We start from the raw sequence: 16,983 nt of genomic DNA, 5'->3' as shown, positions 1-16,983 counted from the left end.
ATTTGGACGAGGAGTTTGATTTTGCCCATCGTCTGTAGAATTATCAGGATTAAGGGGGTGGTAATTTTTATGATCTTTGTGCAATTTTTCATGTTGTACTGGGGGCCAGCCACTTCTTGCATAATAATTGTATGGATCATTGGGGTCAGATGGTGGTTTAGGATAAGAATGGAGAACTCGTCTTGGTTCTTGAGAATCAAGAGTAGTATCAAAAGGTGAAGGACTTGAATCGCCAACCGGTGCAGGGCGAGCTGAAAGACTTTCTTCTGGTATGGGACTGACTCCAGGTCTGTGTCGATGTGATCTCAGACGTGAATTTCTCTGTGATGAAGTGGGAGTGGAAGCTGCGCTAGAAACAGCAGTAGTTGGTGGTGGTTGATACATGTCAGGATGAGACATAGGTAAGTATGTAACGCGAGGTTGAGTTGACTGAGTATTGGGTGTAGGATCTGTGTCTCCTGTTTTAGGAGGTACTGCATAAGTTTCTGGGTTAGCAGGAGGAATATAGGTAGGCTGTGTGATTGGCTGTATATAATATTGAGGAACAGATGACACAATTGGAGTTGTGGTTTGTATAGGAACTGGTGATACATATGGCTGAGCAGAGTATATGGGTAAAAACTGATTTGTACTTTGCAAAGGTCTAGCAGAATCAATAGGAATTATTTTTTGAGTATTCAACTGCTCATAGACTTTGGGTGTATATAAAGGTTTTTTAGGTGGAGGATTTTGTACAGTATCAGGAACTGGGTCATATATCACATCAGAATCATAGACCTCATAATCATCAGGTCCAGCAAATGATTTTAGATTTGAAGGATGATTATTGAGATCAGAGGGTGAAGATGGCTCTAAAGTTTTAGAGTTTTTTAATGCAGACTTTAAAGGTTTAGGCTCTACAATTGATGATCTACTACCGTCAGAATTTCTTGTTTCAGGACGATTTTTGGGAGACGGTTTAGGTTTTTTCTTCTTTTTATCTTTGGATGGAGAAGGCAGTTTTTCCTCTTCTTTTAGATTGTCTGACTCTTTATCTTCAGGAGGAGGATCAGTATGCAATTTTAATTTAGGAACAGTTGGATGTGTTTCATTATATTCATATGGTTCCTCAAAATTTTCAAAGCTATCTCTCAGTTCAATTTCAATCTTTGAATGAGGATACGAACTTATGTAAGATGCCTGATATGGAGTATTAGAAGAAACATTGATTGTATCTGGTGGTAGAACACTGTCTAATGGATATGGCTTTCGTTGGTTGGGTTCAACAATAACTGGACTTCGCAATCCCAAGGAAGTAAGAGGCCTAGCTAATCGAGAGGAAGAAATTGGGCTTGTGCCAATATCAACAAGATTATTATTATTACGCAATTCTAAAGAGTCCCTGATTGAAGGGTTTAGACCATACTTGGAGACAGAAGTTTGGCCACCCTCACCTAAAAAAGAATTTCTATAAGACAATCCAGGTCTATAAGATCTATAACCTAATCCTGTGCCAGGTCGACCCAAAACAGAAGCCCGACCTGTCATAGAATTTAATAGCCCTACATTTATATTATTATTGTCAGATTGTTCTAAAATAGATTTATACAGAGGATTAGAACTGAAAGTAGAGCTACCATAAAGAGGTTTGTGCAAGGAACTGTATCTGGAAGACTGACCCAAGGTTAAACCTGTTCCAGTTAACCCAAGACCTGAAGTACCTAGTCCAGACATTCCTAATCGTGAAGTGCTTCCTAGAAATCCAAGACCAGATCCAAGTGTTCCTCCAAGACCAAGCCTTAATGATGGCAGCCTACCTTCTCTATCATCTTTACGTCTGTTACGAGCCATAAGATTCTGTTCTTGCAGTAACAAGAGTTCCCTGTTTAATCTTTCATTCTCCATATCCATTGTCATTACATGAGATGTGACTTCAGTGGTCTTTTTCTCTGAAAAAAAAAATAAACAATAAACTTTTTTTTGCTATGATTGTTCAGTTATGTGAAGTTCTGGAAAGCAAAGAAAGATTTCTACCAGATTTATAAGTCAGGTCAATTGTCATAAATATTCTACCTTTTCTCTTTGGTTCTGGTGGCCTTTTGTTCCTCATGGCTTCTTCAATTGCTTGAGCCTCTGCTAACATCTGAGCCAGTTGAGCCAAGATTTCAGGATCATTTCCACCACTCTGTATGTAAGCTTGTCGAATAGCACTAGAAAATAAAATACACTTATTCATGTAGACTCTTGTTAATAAATTCAATAAATCAAACATGTCACATAAATCTTAATAATCTTTCTTTTCAGCTAAGAAATTGAAAAACATTTTGAACCTACCTGATTTCTGCTACCAATGAATTCCCATAATATACAGGATAAGTGTAGGTTTTCTTCTGCTGAACTTGTTGTTGCTCTCCACTGAAAATATCAAATTAAAGTTTATAATCAATTATTGAACATTATAGATCAAGATCATCTTAGAATCATTTTGTACAAAACAAGGAGTAAAATTTGACATAAACATCTACTTTCAAATCTTTATTCAAATGATAAAATTTAAAGCTGTTACAACAGATTAGATCAGCCACAGCTATGCAGCCATTTATAGATGAAATTTAGAGTTCAAAAAAGGAAGAAGTTTCACATGTGCAAATATTTTTACTTACATAATAGCAACAGGTTGTCTGGAAGCCAAAAGTTGTTTTTTAAGTTCATCTAATAATCTTTGGTTTCTTGCTTCCTGATCTCTGAGTTCTGCTAGTAATGCTGATGTATTGTCTGTATCTGCTGGCTTCTTTCCCAATGCACCCAAACGCCTTCGGATCTCTGGAAACAGAAAATATCATGCTTTTTAGATATCGATATGGCAGCAAATAATTATCCCAAGTATAATAATTTAGAATCAAAATTTTTCAAATTTAAATCAAAATGTGTAAGTGATTAAAATTCCATGATTCTGAAAAATACTTACCATCTCTTTGTCTCTCCAAATCTTTATTTCTGTTGGACAAAAATTCCATCTGTTTTCCATGATTAGCTGCTAATGATTGAAGTTTGGGATCATTGTTAGGATTATATTTACTGCGCTGTTAAAAAAGACAAGATAAATAAAAAAGAATGCACAATACAAACAATGAAACACACTATAGAAACAAAAAATAAAATATTTAATTTTACAGTGTTTCTAATAGCTTTAATTCTTAATTATATCAAAACACATAATAACCTGTTATCTCTAGTCGTTTTTTATGAAACAAGTTATTCTATACAGAAAACTTTTTAAAACGTTGTTATTTATACATAACATTTATGATTGTTCCATTAATTAACAGCTTAAAATGAAATTATCAAAGTTGGGATTATAGTTAGATTATAGAATTGTGCTAGGGTCAAGAGTAAGAGATATTACACTCTCATGTATGCAATGTATATGTAAATTTTCAATTCAATTTGTGGTGAAAGAGTATTAAGGAATAAAAATACACAAAAAAAAATAATACATATATACAATTGATTATAACATAATTTATTAGATATACAACAATTGAATTATTTCCATTGAACCTCCTCACTTACATCTCTAATTAGATGTATACTCATACTTTCATCACTACGATTAGATTGTCTGCGTCTTGGTCGACCTACATCCTGACACTGTCTCTTTTCTTCCTCTCTCATTCGCTCATACTGAAATAAAAGGACATAATTGTTCAGATTAATCTTAAAGATTTCTACCTCTTAGCCTATTGCTTGAAATGAATTACAACAAATATCAACCAACGGCAGATTAGATATTCTTATTACATTTTCTTTAAGTCAAATGAAATTGAGAACATTAATACCAAGAGCAAGTTTCATATCAATGTTGTGGATATATATTTTTCACATTTTATGGATTAAACATACTTCAATTGCAGAAAGCCAGGGCATACAACACCTAATATCACCTCGTGTTTAGTTTTGTAGAGTCTACATAGCTATCATAAAAACTTGATAATGATATTTCATTTCATTGTCCCATTCATAAACAAACTTATTGAAATTGTAACTTACCTCTACTTGAAGCTGTCTCAGATCTTCATGTTTTGATAGTGGAAATTTTTTACGATGTGTATTAATAGGAGTTCCATTTAACATACGCTCTGTTTCTTCAAGATTATCCAACAAAATCCTTTCTTCAAAATCTCGTACTTCACGATTTCTTGATCTTCGATCTTTCAGGGCTCTCAACTCTTCTATTTGTTTACTCATTTTGAAGATATGGTGTCAGCATACTTAGAACCAAGTTTCATCTTCTGGGTTTTCTAGATACTTTTTACAGGTTTGGTCTGCAACTGCATTTCAAAAGGAATTCTCACAATGCTTCAGATTTTCTTTGAAGCATCTTGTACACATTTTTGACAACTCTGGATCATCTGATATTTCCATTTTCACAAATTTCTTCCTCATCCTACCAGAATATTCTTCTTTTCTTTACGATAACAACTCCCCTTAAATATATCACTTGTTGCTCCAAAAAAACAGATGCTTTGTTGATTCAAATCAATTATTTTTGCACTCTATGTTCAATTAACACGCACTAGCAAAATCAAATTTATAACTCCTCTTAGTAGATCTCTTTATTTGAGGCCTGACAAACTGAGCATTCCAATAACTAAGATATTGGATATGACTCAAATAACAATGACAGCAAACAAAACCCATAGAAATGAGAAAATCAAGTAATAAAAAGAAAGGTAGAGAGATATCGTCTTATGACAATAGAGCCATTAACACTCCCTGAGTAACACCCTTAGAATACTAATTCATTTCTTATATGGTTTGTTTACCCTAGCTACCATCTCACTACAGTCATATTTATACCTCTAATGGAGATCTTTTCAATATCTGACAAATTGAATGCACAAAAGATGTCAAGACATACTAATATACTAAGAGAAGACAATAGAAGCCAGCAGTTAAATAAACAATATATTTCAACATTCAATAAAAATCTTCATAGCAATACTTGGTCTATATAAATATGTATTATATAAAATATTTGGCCTAGCAACTATTATTCACTGTGTATGTTTGACTAAATATGATCACCTTTCATATAATTTATGATTAGTTTAATCTAGCATACTATAAATCTCTGATTTATTTCAAGTCAAAAAGTCAATATAAAATCGAAATGTCATAGATATAGCTAAAAAATGCACATTTATCATTCAGATAATCTATGTATTTACTGTTATATCAAATACATAGAAGTAACAAATTTTGTAGTAACCGTTCTGTTTAAATTCATTGCACCCATGCCCAAAATAGTATTGTATCCCGATAGTAATACAGAGCATGCTCTCCCTTCCAGAACACCTGATGGCATACTAAGATTGGATATGTTAACTTGGAGGAGTCCACATATTTATCATTATCTCTGTGGTATATTCATTATGTCAATTAGGTTTAACAGATGAAATATGTGTCTTAAACTGAAGAGAGGAGATTGTGTCTGATAGAGATGGGAGGAGGTAGTGTCTGGTAGTGATGAGAAGAGGTTATGTCAGGTAGAAATGGGAGGATGTTGTGTCTGGTAGAGATGAGAGGAAATTGTGTCTGGTACAGACAGGGGGAGGTTGTGTCTGGTAGAGAAGATGGGATGTTATGTCTGAAAGTCATGAGAGGAGGCTGTGTCTGGTAGAGATGAGAGGAGATTGTGTCTGGTAGAGATGAGAGCAGGTTGTGTCTGGTAGAGATGAGAGAGATTGTGTCTGGTAGAGATGAGAGGAGGTTGTGTCTGGTAGAGATGAGAGGAGGTTGTGTCTGGAAGTAATGAGAGGTTCTTGTGACTGAAAGTGTTTAGAGGGGATAGTGTCTGGTAGTCATCGGGAGAGGTTGCGTCTTGTCAGGATGAGAGGAGGTTGTGTGTGGAAGTAATTAGAGGAGATTATGTCTGGTAGAAATGGGATGAGGTTGTGTCTGGTAGTCACGAGAGGAGGTTGTGCCTGGTAGAGTTGAGGGGAGGATGTGTCTGGTAGAGATGTAGGGATGTTGTGTCTGGAAGTGATTAAAAGAGGGTAGACTGGTAGTCATGGGGGATGTTGTGTCTGGAAGTGATGAGAGGAGGTTGTGCCTGGTAGAGTTGAGAGGAGGTTATGTTTGGTAGAGATGAAAGGAGGTTGTATCTGGTAGTCATGAGAGGGATTTTGTCTCGAAGTGTTTTGGGGGAGGGGGGGTATTGACAGATACAAGGATGGGGTGTTTGGCATTGACAGTGATGCAAGGATGTTCTGTCTGGCAATAATGCTAGGCTGTTGTGTCTGGCAGTGATGCAATAATGTTGTGTCTGGAAGAAGTGAAAGGAGATTGTGGATGGTAGTGATAAGAGAGAGTTGTGCCTGGCAGTGGTTATGAATGGCTGTGAACATTCTTATTCAAATATACCTCATTTATGTCATTGTTGCTTGATTCTACCATGGGAATCTACAAATGTGCCAAAAATGAAGATAGTAAATTATGTGAGATTTCAAATAACAACTCCCTTGATGACAAAACATCTGAGGATATAGAAGCAATTGCTCGCAATCAACAGGAAATTCTGGTATCATTCTCAAACGAATAAAAAAAAAACATTCAACTAACCTCTGGAACTTCTTCACAGGAACATTTGTGTTCTCTACACCTCTTACACTGTCTGATTAACACCATATCACCAGCATCCCCGATACAGAAGCGAGCTTTATGTTTTGCCAATAAAGCTGTATTGGAGAATCCCATATTACAAGCCTGACAGGAATAAGGTCCTGATGAAGTATATAGATATGTTGTCATATTGGCACTGTTATTAGTTATAATGTCTTGACTATTTACAAACTGACTAAAGAAGCACTACCACAGAATATCTGAAATAGGAAAAAAATCCTATACAAAATACGCGTCTTCTGGTCTCATCAACGGTTTCTCATTATTTGACCTTGAAATTTGACCTCCAACCAATCCAAAAAAGAAATCTACCCACAATAATTGTTATCGCTTTATGTACATGTATCTATTAATTTTGGGCATATATTAATGAAAATGGTAAATCATTTGTAGAAATTTTCGTACATGTATTAGCTTGGTTTTTATTTAAGACTATTGCGGAATGAATGACTCTTCTAATCATCATCACAAGACAACCATTATGATATTCTTGGATAATTCCTCTCCGCTAATCTTAACTTTCTAAAGAGCTCCCAGCCATAGTTTCTTGTTAATCATTTTTGGAAATCAAATTTTAATACAACATTATTGCTATTCAGACAACCCAATTTAAAAAAATATCGTTATCTGTGAAATTAAGAGTACAAGCTAGAAAGTTTTTGGTTTAGGATGAGATTGATATTGTTTTCTTAATAATGATTTCGTTAATCTTTTCAAAAATTGTATAATTTTACCTTAAATCTAATGTGCCTATAGGCACAAGGCTTCTATTCCTTGCCGTCACATATTGATCCTGTTTGTTCCGTCATCGCCATATTGAAAAATGCCTATTTGCGCTCGACTTTCAATAACAAACTACTCTCTTTTGTCCGGTGTTGTCTTGGAGATGAATTGTTGTAGCCTGTGTCAACTGAAGGGAACGGTCTTATAGAACACATTTCATCTGTCACTCCATGACTAATGGATGTATATTTGTTAATAAATATATTAATTTTATTTATTCAATTACTATTCTGGTTTGTTTCTGAGGAATATTTTAAAATAAAAAGTTATGTAAATGCGTGTTGAGGCATAGTTTTAACTCACCTATTTATGTGAAAGTTGGGCTAACTAGGAGATATATTGACATGATATAGAATGCCTTTGTCGACATAAATATCATTTTCTTTATTATATGATTTATTGTTCCAAACACAAGTGAGCGTACAAGTTATCGTGAGGTTAATACCACTACCGTAACCTTCAATAAAATAAAATAAAAATTGTCTGCCGAAATCAAGCCGTTCGGGGATGTTACTCCCTTGATTGGTTGAAATTTCGCGCCATTTTATTATGCAATCTGATATTTGAAGAGACTTCGGATTTTCGTAAATTATAACTGATCATTTCTGATTTCATTTGTTAAATTTGCTTTTTCTGACAGTGGTATTCCGGTCACCAGTAGGTTTCAATTGATTCGTTAATACCCAACATTTTCATTTGAGGATTATTATCGTTTGTATAGGCTTAAGTAAACTCAAGACTTCCAAGCCTGGTTACTTCTCGTCAAAATTGAAAGGTCTCTATGAAAATTTGTAATCTTGTGATAAATATGGTATACGTGTCATTTTTTTATATTTCAGATCCTTGAGCTACTCCAACAATCATAATTTTGCTGGTTTTTCCTTTTCTTAGACACCAGAACCATGTGGTGCAAGTGGCATTCTCAATGCTTAGACCAATGAGGGGTGAATTTGTCAGAATCGCGCTCAAAAAGGCTATTACGGAAGAGAGCGTTTGTTTGACTAATATAGTGATCTCTAAATTGTGGTAATCAGTCTCTTCAGTTCAAGGATCCCTATAGTTACCCAAAGAAAAACATGAACAAAATTTTATATGAATTTGAGTCTGACTGGTTGTGAACAGGGTACATAGCTATTAGACAATTTGTATTATTAGAAGATAATAAATTCAGACTTGGACCTATATATTCTCATTGAACAAATGAAATATAAGTATGTTAAATTTTATTTCTCATAAAATAATGTACACATGAAATATGAACGAAGTCAATTATCTATTTCTTAAGGGAATTTATCATTTGTTGATTATCAAAAGCCATTCTACAAATGAAATAATAAACAATTTTATGTGTTTTCACAAGGGTCATAAACTTTATCTTAAATCAAAGAAGTTCTATTCTTTATTTCTAAAATACATGATATTATATATACATATGATAAACAAGATTACATATAACAAAAATACACTGATAAAAGATATTGCCAATTTCAAATTGGTTTGATCTTGAAATGTAATCCAATCAAAGAAAACACGAGACATTTTAAATCTTGAACCAAATAATAAAATGTTCTCAAACCCTCAGGATCTCTGAAAAATACAAAAAAGTTAAACTGTAATTAGGTTTTCAAAGAATATTACGACCATTTAAAATCACATTTTTCTGTTTGTCAATGGATAAAGGGACATAATTCAATGCTTAAACTTTTATCTTACTTACTTGCTCTGATTAACATCAACTAATGAACCAATTTTAGAAGTTGTGAAAGAAATGTGTTCATCACCAATTACCACTTCCAATTCCTACAAAAATAATATATCAAGCTAACATCTCACTACTGATTTCCTTATAATTTTGACTTTGATCACAAAGTTAAGCATCTTAGTTTGAATTTGTTTGTAACAAAATGGTTATTTTTTGACAACTTGCTACTAGATTTGTGTCATGTCTATAAATCTCACATTACAAATTACAACACTACTCAATAATATATATTTTACCTGTCTTCCAACTCTGTCTGGTGAGGGCCACAATGTATCATCTTCCTGCATAATTTCTGAATCTTCTATTATTCTCTTTAATTCTTCCATTACAGATTTATGAACAAAAGCCTGACAAGAAGAAAAAATCCTACAAGTTCGACTTGGTAACATTTTAAAATAAAATCAGATGACCATATTCACTTCCTTCCAAATAAGCTGTATTGTTTCTGTATTCTACTTATGTTATTTCAAGCATACAAAATAATGTACATACCTCTTTTCTGATCATGGTATCATTCTTATAATTGGAATTATTTGCATATCGTAACTTTCCTGCAAGAAAAATAATTACATGTTTTGAATTAAGCAACTGAATGCCAACTAAGGCACTGGAGGGTATTGACAAATACATACAAGTTGATAAATAATTTTAAAACCATTAATGAACTAGATTCTACTTCTAATAATGAGTGTTGACAAAGGTTTATCACATTTTTTCTTTCTTGTTGCGAGACTGAAATGTTTATCAGGAGTCAACCACACCTTATAATTTTCAGTACTTCGATTAGTGAATAATCGACACAGGCTGAACAATTCAATAGCCTATCAATAAGTAACTGAGAATTCATAACAAAGACTACGCATTGGATGCAAAATAACATGTCAATTTACCTACTATCTCTGTATAATCATGTGCAAGTTAACGTAAGAAAAACGTTTAACATACTTCAGCAAACACGTTTTCCATTTCCAACAAGGCATCGATCTGTTGACAAAGCAAGCAAGAGCAGTAGAGGTTTACTCTGCTTTCGCTATTTTAATGTAACATCAGGTATTATCATATTTTTGGGGGGTTATAGTCTAGCAATTTATCCATCAAATACTTACCATCAGGACGGAATTCAAATTCTAAAAATTCATGCCCAAATTTGCCTTTATGACCAACATAATATCGGAGATAAAATTCTGTGGAGTGCGCCATGTTGCGTCTTCTCTGATAAAGCTGTTTATAGTTAGTTTCGTATCTGCAAAATATAATACAGTCATACACTCATAAATAGATACAAAAAATGCAGACAAAGGGGTAAATCCAGTTCTTTGCTTGGTAAAATCATTGGTAAGTAATTTGTAACGTAAAAAAAACCCTCTGCTTTCACAATTTTTGAATACGAAGATTTCAGCAAAGCTGGACTTTTAATATCCCCTTAAGAAAGACTCTGACACCCAGACTTCTACTGACTTCGACTTTTGTCGCAGACAAAGGCGTGCTGAATGATGGAGGCTACACAGAGGCAGGCTTAGAAAACCCATCGACTCGTCCATAAAGGCGTGTCGTCTGTTCAGGCTATACCACAAATATGTAACCATGACTAATAATATAAAAACAAAACAAAAAACGAAACATTTATTTTTGTCACAAATACAATACACGTAAATGATGTCCGATATTCTATTAACAAAATCACTGTTAAATATCTCTTAAATCCAGAAAAATTAATTGAAAAAGAATTCGGTCATTAATTACATTTTAATTTTAAATTTTGAACAATTCTGAAAGTTTGCACATGACACCGGGAAAAACTGCATATATAATTATATTCATAATTGCAATCACCCTTGTTATAAATAATCACAAAGAATATTAGATTATCAACATCGCAAGCTGAAGTCCCGGTCGTAATATCTACCCTGGCTCACTTCAGATCGACAAGAATAACAAGTCCAGGTTTCCACATTAAGGGTCCATAATTTTTTTTCTGATGTGGTTTCTGAATCTAAAAATCAAACTGAAAAAAAATGACCATATATAGGCCAAATGCTAGCATTTAGAAATATGATTGAAAATAGAATTTGTGAGATTTCAGACATTAGGTTGGTTAACAGGTTTGAACATAACCCTTGAAAAAAGATACAATTTTTGATGCTCTATAGTCTACAAAGTTTAAGGATAGGCGTATCCTTTTGTTAGGGTTAAAGAGTTGGGATTAGTGAATGTTTAAGGATGCAGATAAGGATTGTGAATAATATCCATAAACTTTATAGACCATAGATTAAAAAATGATCTGTAACATGAAATGTAACCGATACATTTTGCAATACCACAATATTAACAGTAATTTACTCATTTGACTGTAAACTCTGCTGATACTAATAACGCAATACCAACATCGTTTTGAAATTAATAATCTATGTAGGCTATATATAACCATTCACATTTTTAAGTAATAAGTAAGAAAATCAACATGCCTCTATCTAAATGAGAAACTTGGTCTGATCTAAACATTTCAATACCCAGGATCCACCTGAAAATATCGAGGTAGTAAATATTTAAAACATTTAATGACTTTTAAACAATTTAATTCAAGCATTCAACAAATTAAATTTCAGTTACCAAATTATGTTTTATGAATTCAAAATACTACGCAATTGTAATTGCAGTCAACTTTAACATATAGTAAGGGTTAAATAGAACACAAAAAAGCAAATGACTGAAAAACATACCTAATATAAGTGACATTTTCAAATTTGTCACCGACGAAAAATCTTGTCTGTTATGTTGCTGACATGACAACAAGAAGAGGTGAATCCTGGGATGTCTGCAGTCACAATGAAAATACAATAAGGGGTCGAGAGGTTTCTACCCTTTTCTGAATTCAGCTCACCCCCTAACAATACATGTGTGGATAGGTCTATACACAGACTGATTTCATCTCACCCCCAAAACTTTGAATATCACCCTTGCCTATTTTGTAATACCTTTATACCTCTGAGCAAAATTCATCCTAAGATTTGAATCTTAGACAATGGCCAAAGGTTCATCAGCACAAAGAGAGCATAAATTTCTTAATGCCACTGACAACATTTCATCCTAAATTAAAGATTTTTAACTTGCTACAATGACTGGGCATTAGTCAATTAAATTGGACACTTACAGACAGTTGTATATTATTACTTTCCTCAAAAATCTCTGTATCAATTATTCAGAAGGTGAGTACAATCTGACTCCTCAGAAATCACATACGCCAATGAAGCCTTATGTTGATAAGTTAACCAATGTTTTCAGTGATTCCTATAAGATGACTTGATATATGAAACATTGTGCAAAGCAGCAGGAGATGAAACCTACAGCCCCTTAAAGTTTTACTGACCCTGCTCACCCCCACCCCCTCATATTTATATCATTGAGTTCTAAAATGCCTGATATTGTTTGGCCCCATTGATAATTCTGTGGCCCCTCCATCATAGATTTCATAGAATCGCCACTACTGTTGAAAATTTTAAGAAATAATTCCTACACAAACATTAAAATCAAATGTCTAATGTTATCATTGTTTATATCAATGAAAAATAGTTTGCATTGATTATGATTGGTAGCCTACCTAGTAATAATTGGTGACATTGTATCAGAAGCGTGATGCGTGACACTATAACGTGTGATGATATGTATTTTCGTTTTCTATGTTTTTGTCACATTCTTACAAATGTACGGTAGCATCATCGCATGGTTTGATCATAGATGTTCTATGTTTTGACGGTTGATTCATACAGTTCTATGGTTGAATGGAAGGCACAATTATTGTAATGGTTGAAGAACAGAAATTAGAAGATTGCTCTTGAAGAAAGTCTTGAAATGTGTTCCGATATACCTGTAAAGTTGATTAGAACTGTTGACTGTAAACAGGGAGCAGTAAGAGCTGTTCGATTCAATGGTACACTTCATTTCATACACTGTTACAGACCTTTTTACATGCAATTATTTATCATTATTAGGGTACCGTAGTCTAAACAAACAAAATTTACTGTGGGCAAAATTTATTCCTTGCTTGACTTAAAATGTTCAGAGAATAATCCTGTTGTAAGTTTCTACACTATGTGACATGACATCTATTTCTGAGAATAATGCAATGATCTGTTTATCCTAGTAAAGCCTCTCATCTAAGTGTAATTCATAATCTCACTAATTCAGAAGTTTATTATTTTTCAGCTGATGGTAGTTATTGTTTAACTTGTGGTAGTAACAAAACTATAAAGTTATGGAATCCACATCGGGATGTTATGTTAAAATCATATCAAGGACATGGTTACGAAGTTCTTGATGCACAGTCTAGTGGTGATAATAGTCAGATATGTTCTGCTGGAATGGATAAGACTGTCAGACTGTTTGATGTAGCGACAGGGAAAGCTTTAAGAACGTACAGAGGACATGCAGGTTTGTATTAACAGATGCAATATAGATATACTGTTTGAGGGTTAAAATGATTTCTTTTGTTTGAGACAGTGAGATTAGACTTTGCAAAATGGTGCCTATTCTGAGTGTGATACATTCTGCTGGTTATAGAAGCACATTTCATATTAAATTAAAGTTGAGGTGGACATACAAATTTGGTTCTAAAAAATATTGCATACTGCAGAGATAGATGAAATTTTCTGCTTGTGGAAGAAACGATTTTTAGAACTTTTGAAGACTTTCAGTTTACTGATGAAAACAATGTTAACACTATTCTTTTTACCATGCATTTATATATTATGATAGGAACTGTAAACTGTGTAAAATTTAATGAAGAATCGACTGTAATTCTATCAGGATCTATTGATAGTTCTATTAGAGCCTGGGATACAAGATCTAAGAAACATGACCCTGTACAGGTAATTACATTTTTATGTACTGAATTAAGACGGAATTCCTGTGTTTCCTATGAGTAATGAGTTTGTCCTAAGTTCAGTTTTTTCTAAAGTATAGGACATTTTAGGCTTCCAGTGGAGTTGGGATACAACTTGAAGAAAGATTCATCTCAAGCAAAATGAATAATTTCATGATGCAGATACAAGTTTAACACTGAGACTATAGACCTCTATATTTTCAGATATTAGATGAAGCGAAAGACAGTATCACATCTCTACAAGTATCAGATCATGAAATATTATCTGGATGTGGTGATAGTCATGTTAGAAGATATGATTTGAGGATAGGGAAAATGATGTCTGATTTTATTGGTAGTAAGTATTGACAGCGCCTAGTGTTAGTAAACATTGAATAAAGATTAAATTGGATATCCCTTATCACTTTCCAAATGAAAACATAATGTCCAGTTGACCTTCAATTTACCCAATCACTTGAATTATAACAACTGCTTTAACTGTTGTATATAAAACCGACTTATCATTTTCATTGTCCCTTGCAGATGTTATTATCATTATGGTCTTTTATTGATTTGATGGTAGAATAATTCCAAGAGAACTCAATTAAGACTATTTGTTTTTATTCATCAATTGTGGACTCACTATATTTTCATTACAGATGCTGTCACATGTGTAACATTTACTAGAGATGCTCAATGTATATTAGTTAGTACATTAGATAATACTCTACGTTTAATAGATAAAGATAATGGAGAGTTATTAAATGAGTAAGTTTTGATAATCTTCAAGTTTTCATTTACCAAATTTAAAGTCATATTTTTTAAAGTTAACCTAATTTTCAAAACTGGTTCTCTAAATGAGGATTTGATATTCATGTAGTTATTAACCTCTTCCGATTTGATGCTTGGATTGTCCTATTTTGGAAAAAGTAGACAATGTTTCCAGTGTTTTTCTAAGGAGTTGCGTCCCTTTTGTTAAAATCTGAATTTCCTTGTTTATCATGTTATCTTTTTATGATCAGAATTATACTTGTATCAGCATATTATGATAATAAATATTATTTTAAATGATTTATACATTTCAGGTATACTGGTCATAAAAACAAGGAATATAAAATAGATAATAGTTTAAACAGTAAAGATACCCACATATTATCAGGTTCAGAGGATGGTTTAGTTTATATTTGGGATCTAGTTGATGTAAGTTTAGCAGAAATAATACTCTTCTTTTTCAGAAACAACAACCAGTACATTGTAATGATAGCTAGCATTAAATTGCCTGAATAACTTGTAAGACATAGCAAGAAAAGATTCTACTAACATTTGAAAAATTCATGATTTAATCACAAATATTGAATAAGTCTCACTGGATTCAAAAAGGATTTAAAAGAAAAAAAGAACTTGAATGTCCCATTTTGTTGATTAAAAATTCATTATAATATTTTCTGTTTATGTCTTTTTATTTGTAGGCTAAATTGGTAGAAAAATTAGACCATAAAACAAGCCGTGCCATCCATTCCTTATCATACCATCCTACAGAAACTTGTTTACTTACTGCATCTGCTGATAAGATTTTTATGTGGAAATCTCAGTATGCTGTTAGTGGAGACTGAATGTCAAAGATGAGGTCTAAGGACTACCTTTGGCTTTATGCCATGGATAAATGGGAAATAACTCCTGCTGGCTTTGTACTTGTGAAGAGATCACTGTACTTGAAAAGAGGTTGAAATTCTATTCCAAAACTCTCTAAAGAAGAAAAGGATAAAAGCAGATTGTGTTGAATTAAAATGTGTAATGAAAATTAAAGAACATATTAATGTACAACCTATTCCCTTAAATAAATAAGTAAAACAATATTTTTGTTTTGTCTGATAATATGAGGATACCTGAAGCTAAAAAGGGATCCTCAAATTGCTCTTGATATGCATTTTGAATATAAAATGTACAAAGAGAAGTAAAAGAATTCACTTAAAAGGACCTTAGGAGTTATAACAAAGCAGGCCTTCATTTATTTTAGAGGGAACTCAAGGTCACTTATAAATGTTATTAATTTTTCTCTAGTATTGAGTACATTAGATTATAAAGTAATAAAGGTAAATCATTAAACAGTAATTTGGTGGAGTTCCAATTAACAAAATTACTTGATAATCAAAAGATTCTAACATTAAGAATATGGTGCCAAAAGCTTTGTTTGATTAATCAACGTATCAAATGTAGAAGGACTTTGTGCCTTGTATACATTAAGGCATCCATATGACATCCTGATGGATAGCTCAGTTACCAGAAGTTTGGGCGCTGTAGGTTTTGATCTCTCAATTGTTTTAATGATATTCTGATAGAACATTTAACCTACACCTTGTGCTACAAATAAATCCCCTGACAATTGGAAATTGTGTAGGCTTATATGGATGCCTTGGCAAAGGGTTTCTTTAGGCTCATTACATAAAGTTGCTCGTTATTAGCCCAATTAGGCGCGGAAATGGGACCGTGTGCGATATTAGAATTCGATAAGTCTTTTTGGAAATCCAAAGGAGTCGGCCCCATAGAAACCATGCAATGTTCCCCCACCGCCGTTTATATTCGACTAAACATATCCTTGAAAAGATGAAACAATGCAGTTCGTTATCAGAAGTAGATCGGAAGAATGTACAAGCATTGTAGTAAATTATGTAAGCTGTCGCTATTTATATCTGCCTCCTTTGGACGACCTAGGCATATATAGAGTACCTACAATGAATGATTAATGGGATCACAATGCGTTCACACACCGATGATCGCACGGAGCAGAACATGGGCTTCTGGTGGATCATGTGGGGGAATAGGTGAACTCCCTGATATTTTCGCATAAGGACCGTATCTTACATTATGGACAATTATCAATGTAACCCTCCCTTGTTTACCATAATACCAAAAATAC

The 16,983-nt window shown here is 33.4% G+C and overlaps 3 protein-coding genes across 3 annotated transcripts in view; 1 reads left to right on the top strand and 2 right to left on the bottom strand.

Moving 5' to 3' along the window:
• The window catches only part of LOTGIDRAFT_234578 (hypothetical protein), a gene marked incomplete at its 5' end in the record, with an annotated part of 5,677 nt that extends 1,450 nt beyond the window's left edge, over positions 1-4,227 (bottom strand). Inside the window, 7 exons of the mRNA XM_009062714.1 lie at positions 114-1,928; positions 2,053-2,189; positions 2,314-2,394; positions 2,643-2,802; positions 2,948-3,062; positions 3,553-3,663; positions 4,030-4,227. Of these exons, the coding sequence (XP_009060962.1) occupies positions 114-1,928; positions 2,053-2,189; positions 2,314-2,394; positions 2,643-2,802; positions 2,948-3,062; positions 3,553-3,663; positions 4,030-4,227 (2,617 nt within the window). The remainder of the gene's footprint in view (positions 1-113; positions 1,929-2,052; positions 2,190-2,313; positions 2,395-2,642; positions 2,803-2,947; positions 3,063-3,552; positions 3,664-4,029) is intronic.
• A 4,425-nt stretch (positions 4,228-8,652) lies between these two features.
• Positions 8,653-12,026, bottom strand: LOTGIDRAFT_219308 (hypothetical protein). The gene is made up of 7 exons (XM_009062713.1): positions 11,929-12,026; positions 11,674-11,729; positions 10,315-10,451; positions 9,701-9,759; positions 9,445-9,555; positions 9,164-9,246; positions 8,653-9,033 (listed from the first exon to the last, which is right to left on the bottom strand). Exons 3-7 carry the CDS (start codon positions 10,406-10,408, stop codon positions 8,934-8,936), a joined length of 447 nt encoding a protein of 148 aa, XP_009060961.1. The 5' UTR covers positions 10,409-10,451; positions 11,674-11,729; positions 11,929-12,026; the 3' UTR covers positions 8,653-8,933.
• A 910-nt stretch (positions 12,027-12,936) lies between these two features.
• On the top strand, positions 12,937-15,921 carry LOTGIDRAFT_193477 (hypothetical protein). The gene is made up of 7 exons (XM_009062712.1): positions 12,937-13,136; positions 13,412-13,636; positions 13,961-14,073; positions 14,292-14,424; positions 14,726-14,834; positions 15,152-15,266; positions 15,536-15,921. Exons 1-7 carry the CDS (start codon positions 13,058-13,060, stop codon positions 15,677-15,679), a joined length of 918 nt encoding a protein of 305 aa, XP_009060960.1. The 5' UTR covers positions 12,937-13,057; the 3' UTR covers positions 15,680-15,921.
• The last annotated feature ends 1,062 nt before the right edge of the window (positions 15,922-16,983 follow it).

This window comes from Lottia gigantea (genome assembly GCF_000327385.1).
Source record: "Lottia gigantea unplaced genomic scaffold LOTGIsca_53, whole genome shotgun sequence".
NCBI lineage: Eukaryota > Metazoa > Mollusca > Gastropoda > Lottiidae > Lottia > Lottia gigantea.
The sequence above is the reverse complement of the archived record's forward strand: the minus strand, read 5'-3'. Positions and strand labels throughout refer to the sequence as shown.

Bases quoted from the DNA above. Each gene is read 5' to 3' on its own strand.
- LOTGIDRAFT_219308 (XM_009062713.1), bottom strand. From the start codon at position 10,408: ATGGCGCACTCCACAGAATTTTATCTCCGATATTATGTTGGTCATAAA. The intron at 9,556-9,700 runs GTATGTACATTA...TCTTCTTGTCAG, and splicing joins ATACCATGATCAGAAAAGAG to GCTTTTGTTCATAAATCTGT. The intron at 9,034-9,163 runs GTAAGTAAGATA...TGTATTTTTCAG, and splicing joins GTTGATGTTAATCAGAGCAA to AGATCCTGAGGGTTTGAGAA.
- LOTGIDRAFT_193477 (XM_009062712.1), top strand. From the start codon at position 13,058: ATGTGTTCCGATATACCTGTAAAGTTGATTAGAACTGTTGACTGTAAA. The intron at 14,425-14,725 runs GTAAGTATTGAC...TTTTCATTACAG, and splicing joins GATGTCTGATTTTATTGGTA to ATGCTGTCACATGTGTAACA. The intron at 15,267-15,535 runs GTAAGTTTAGCA...TTTTATTTGTAG, and splicing joins ATATTTGGGATCTAGTTGAT to GCTAAATTGGTAGAAAAATT.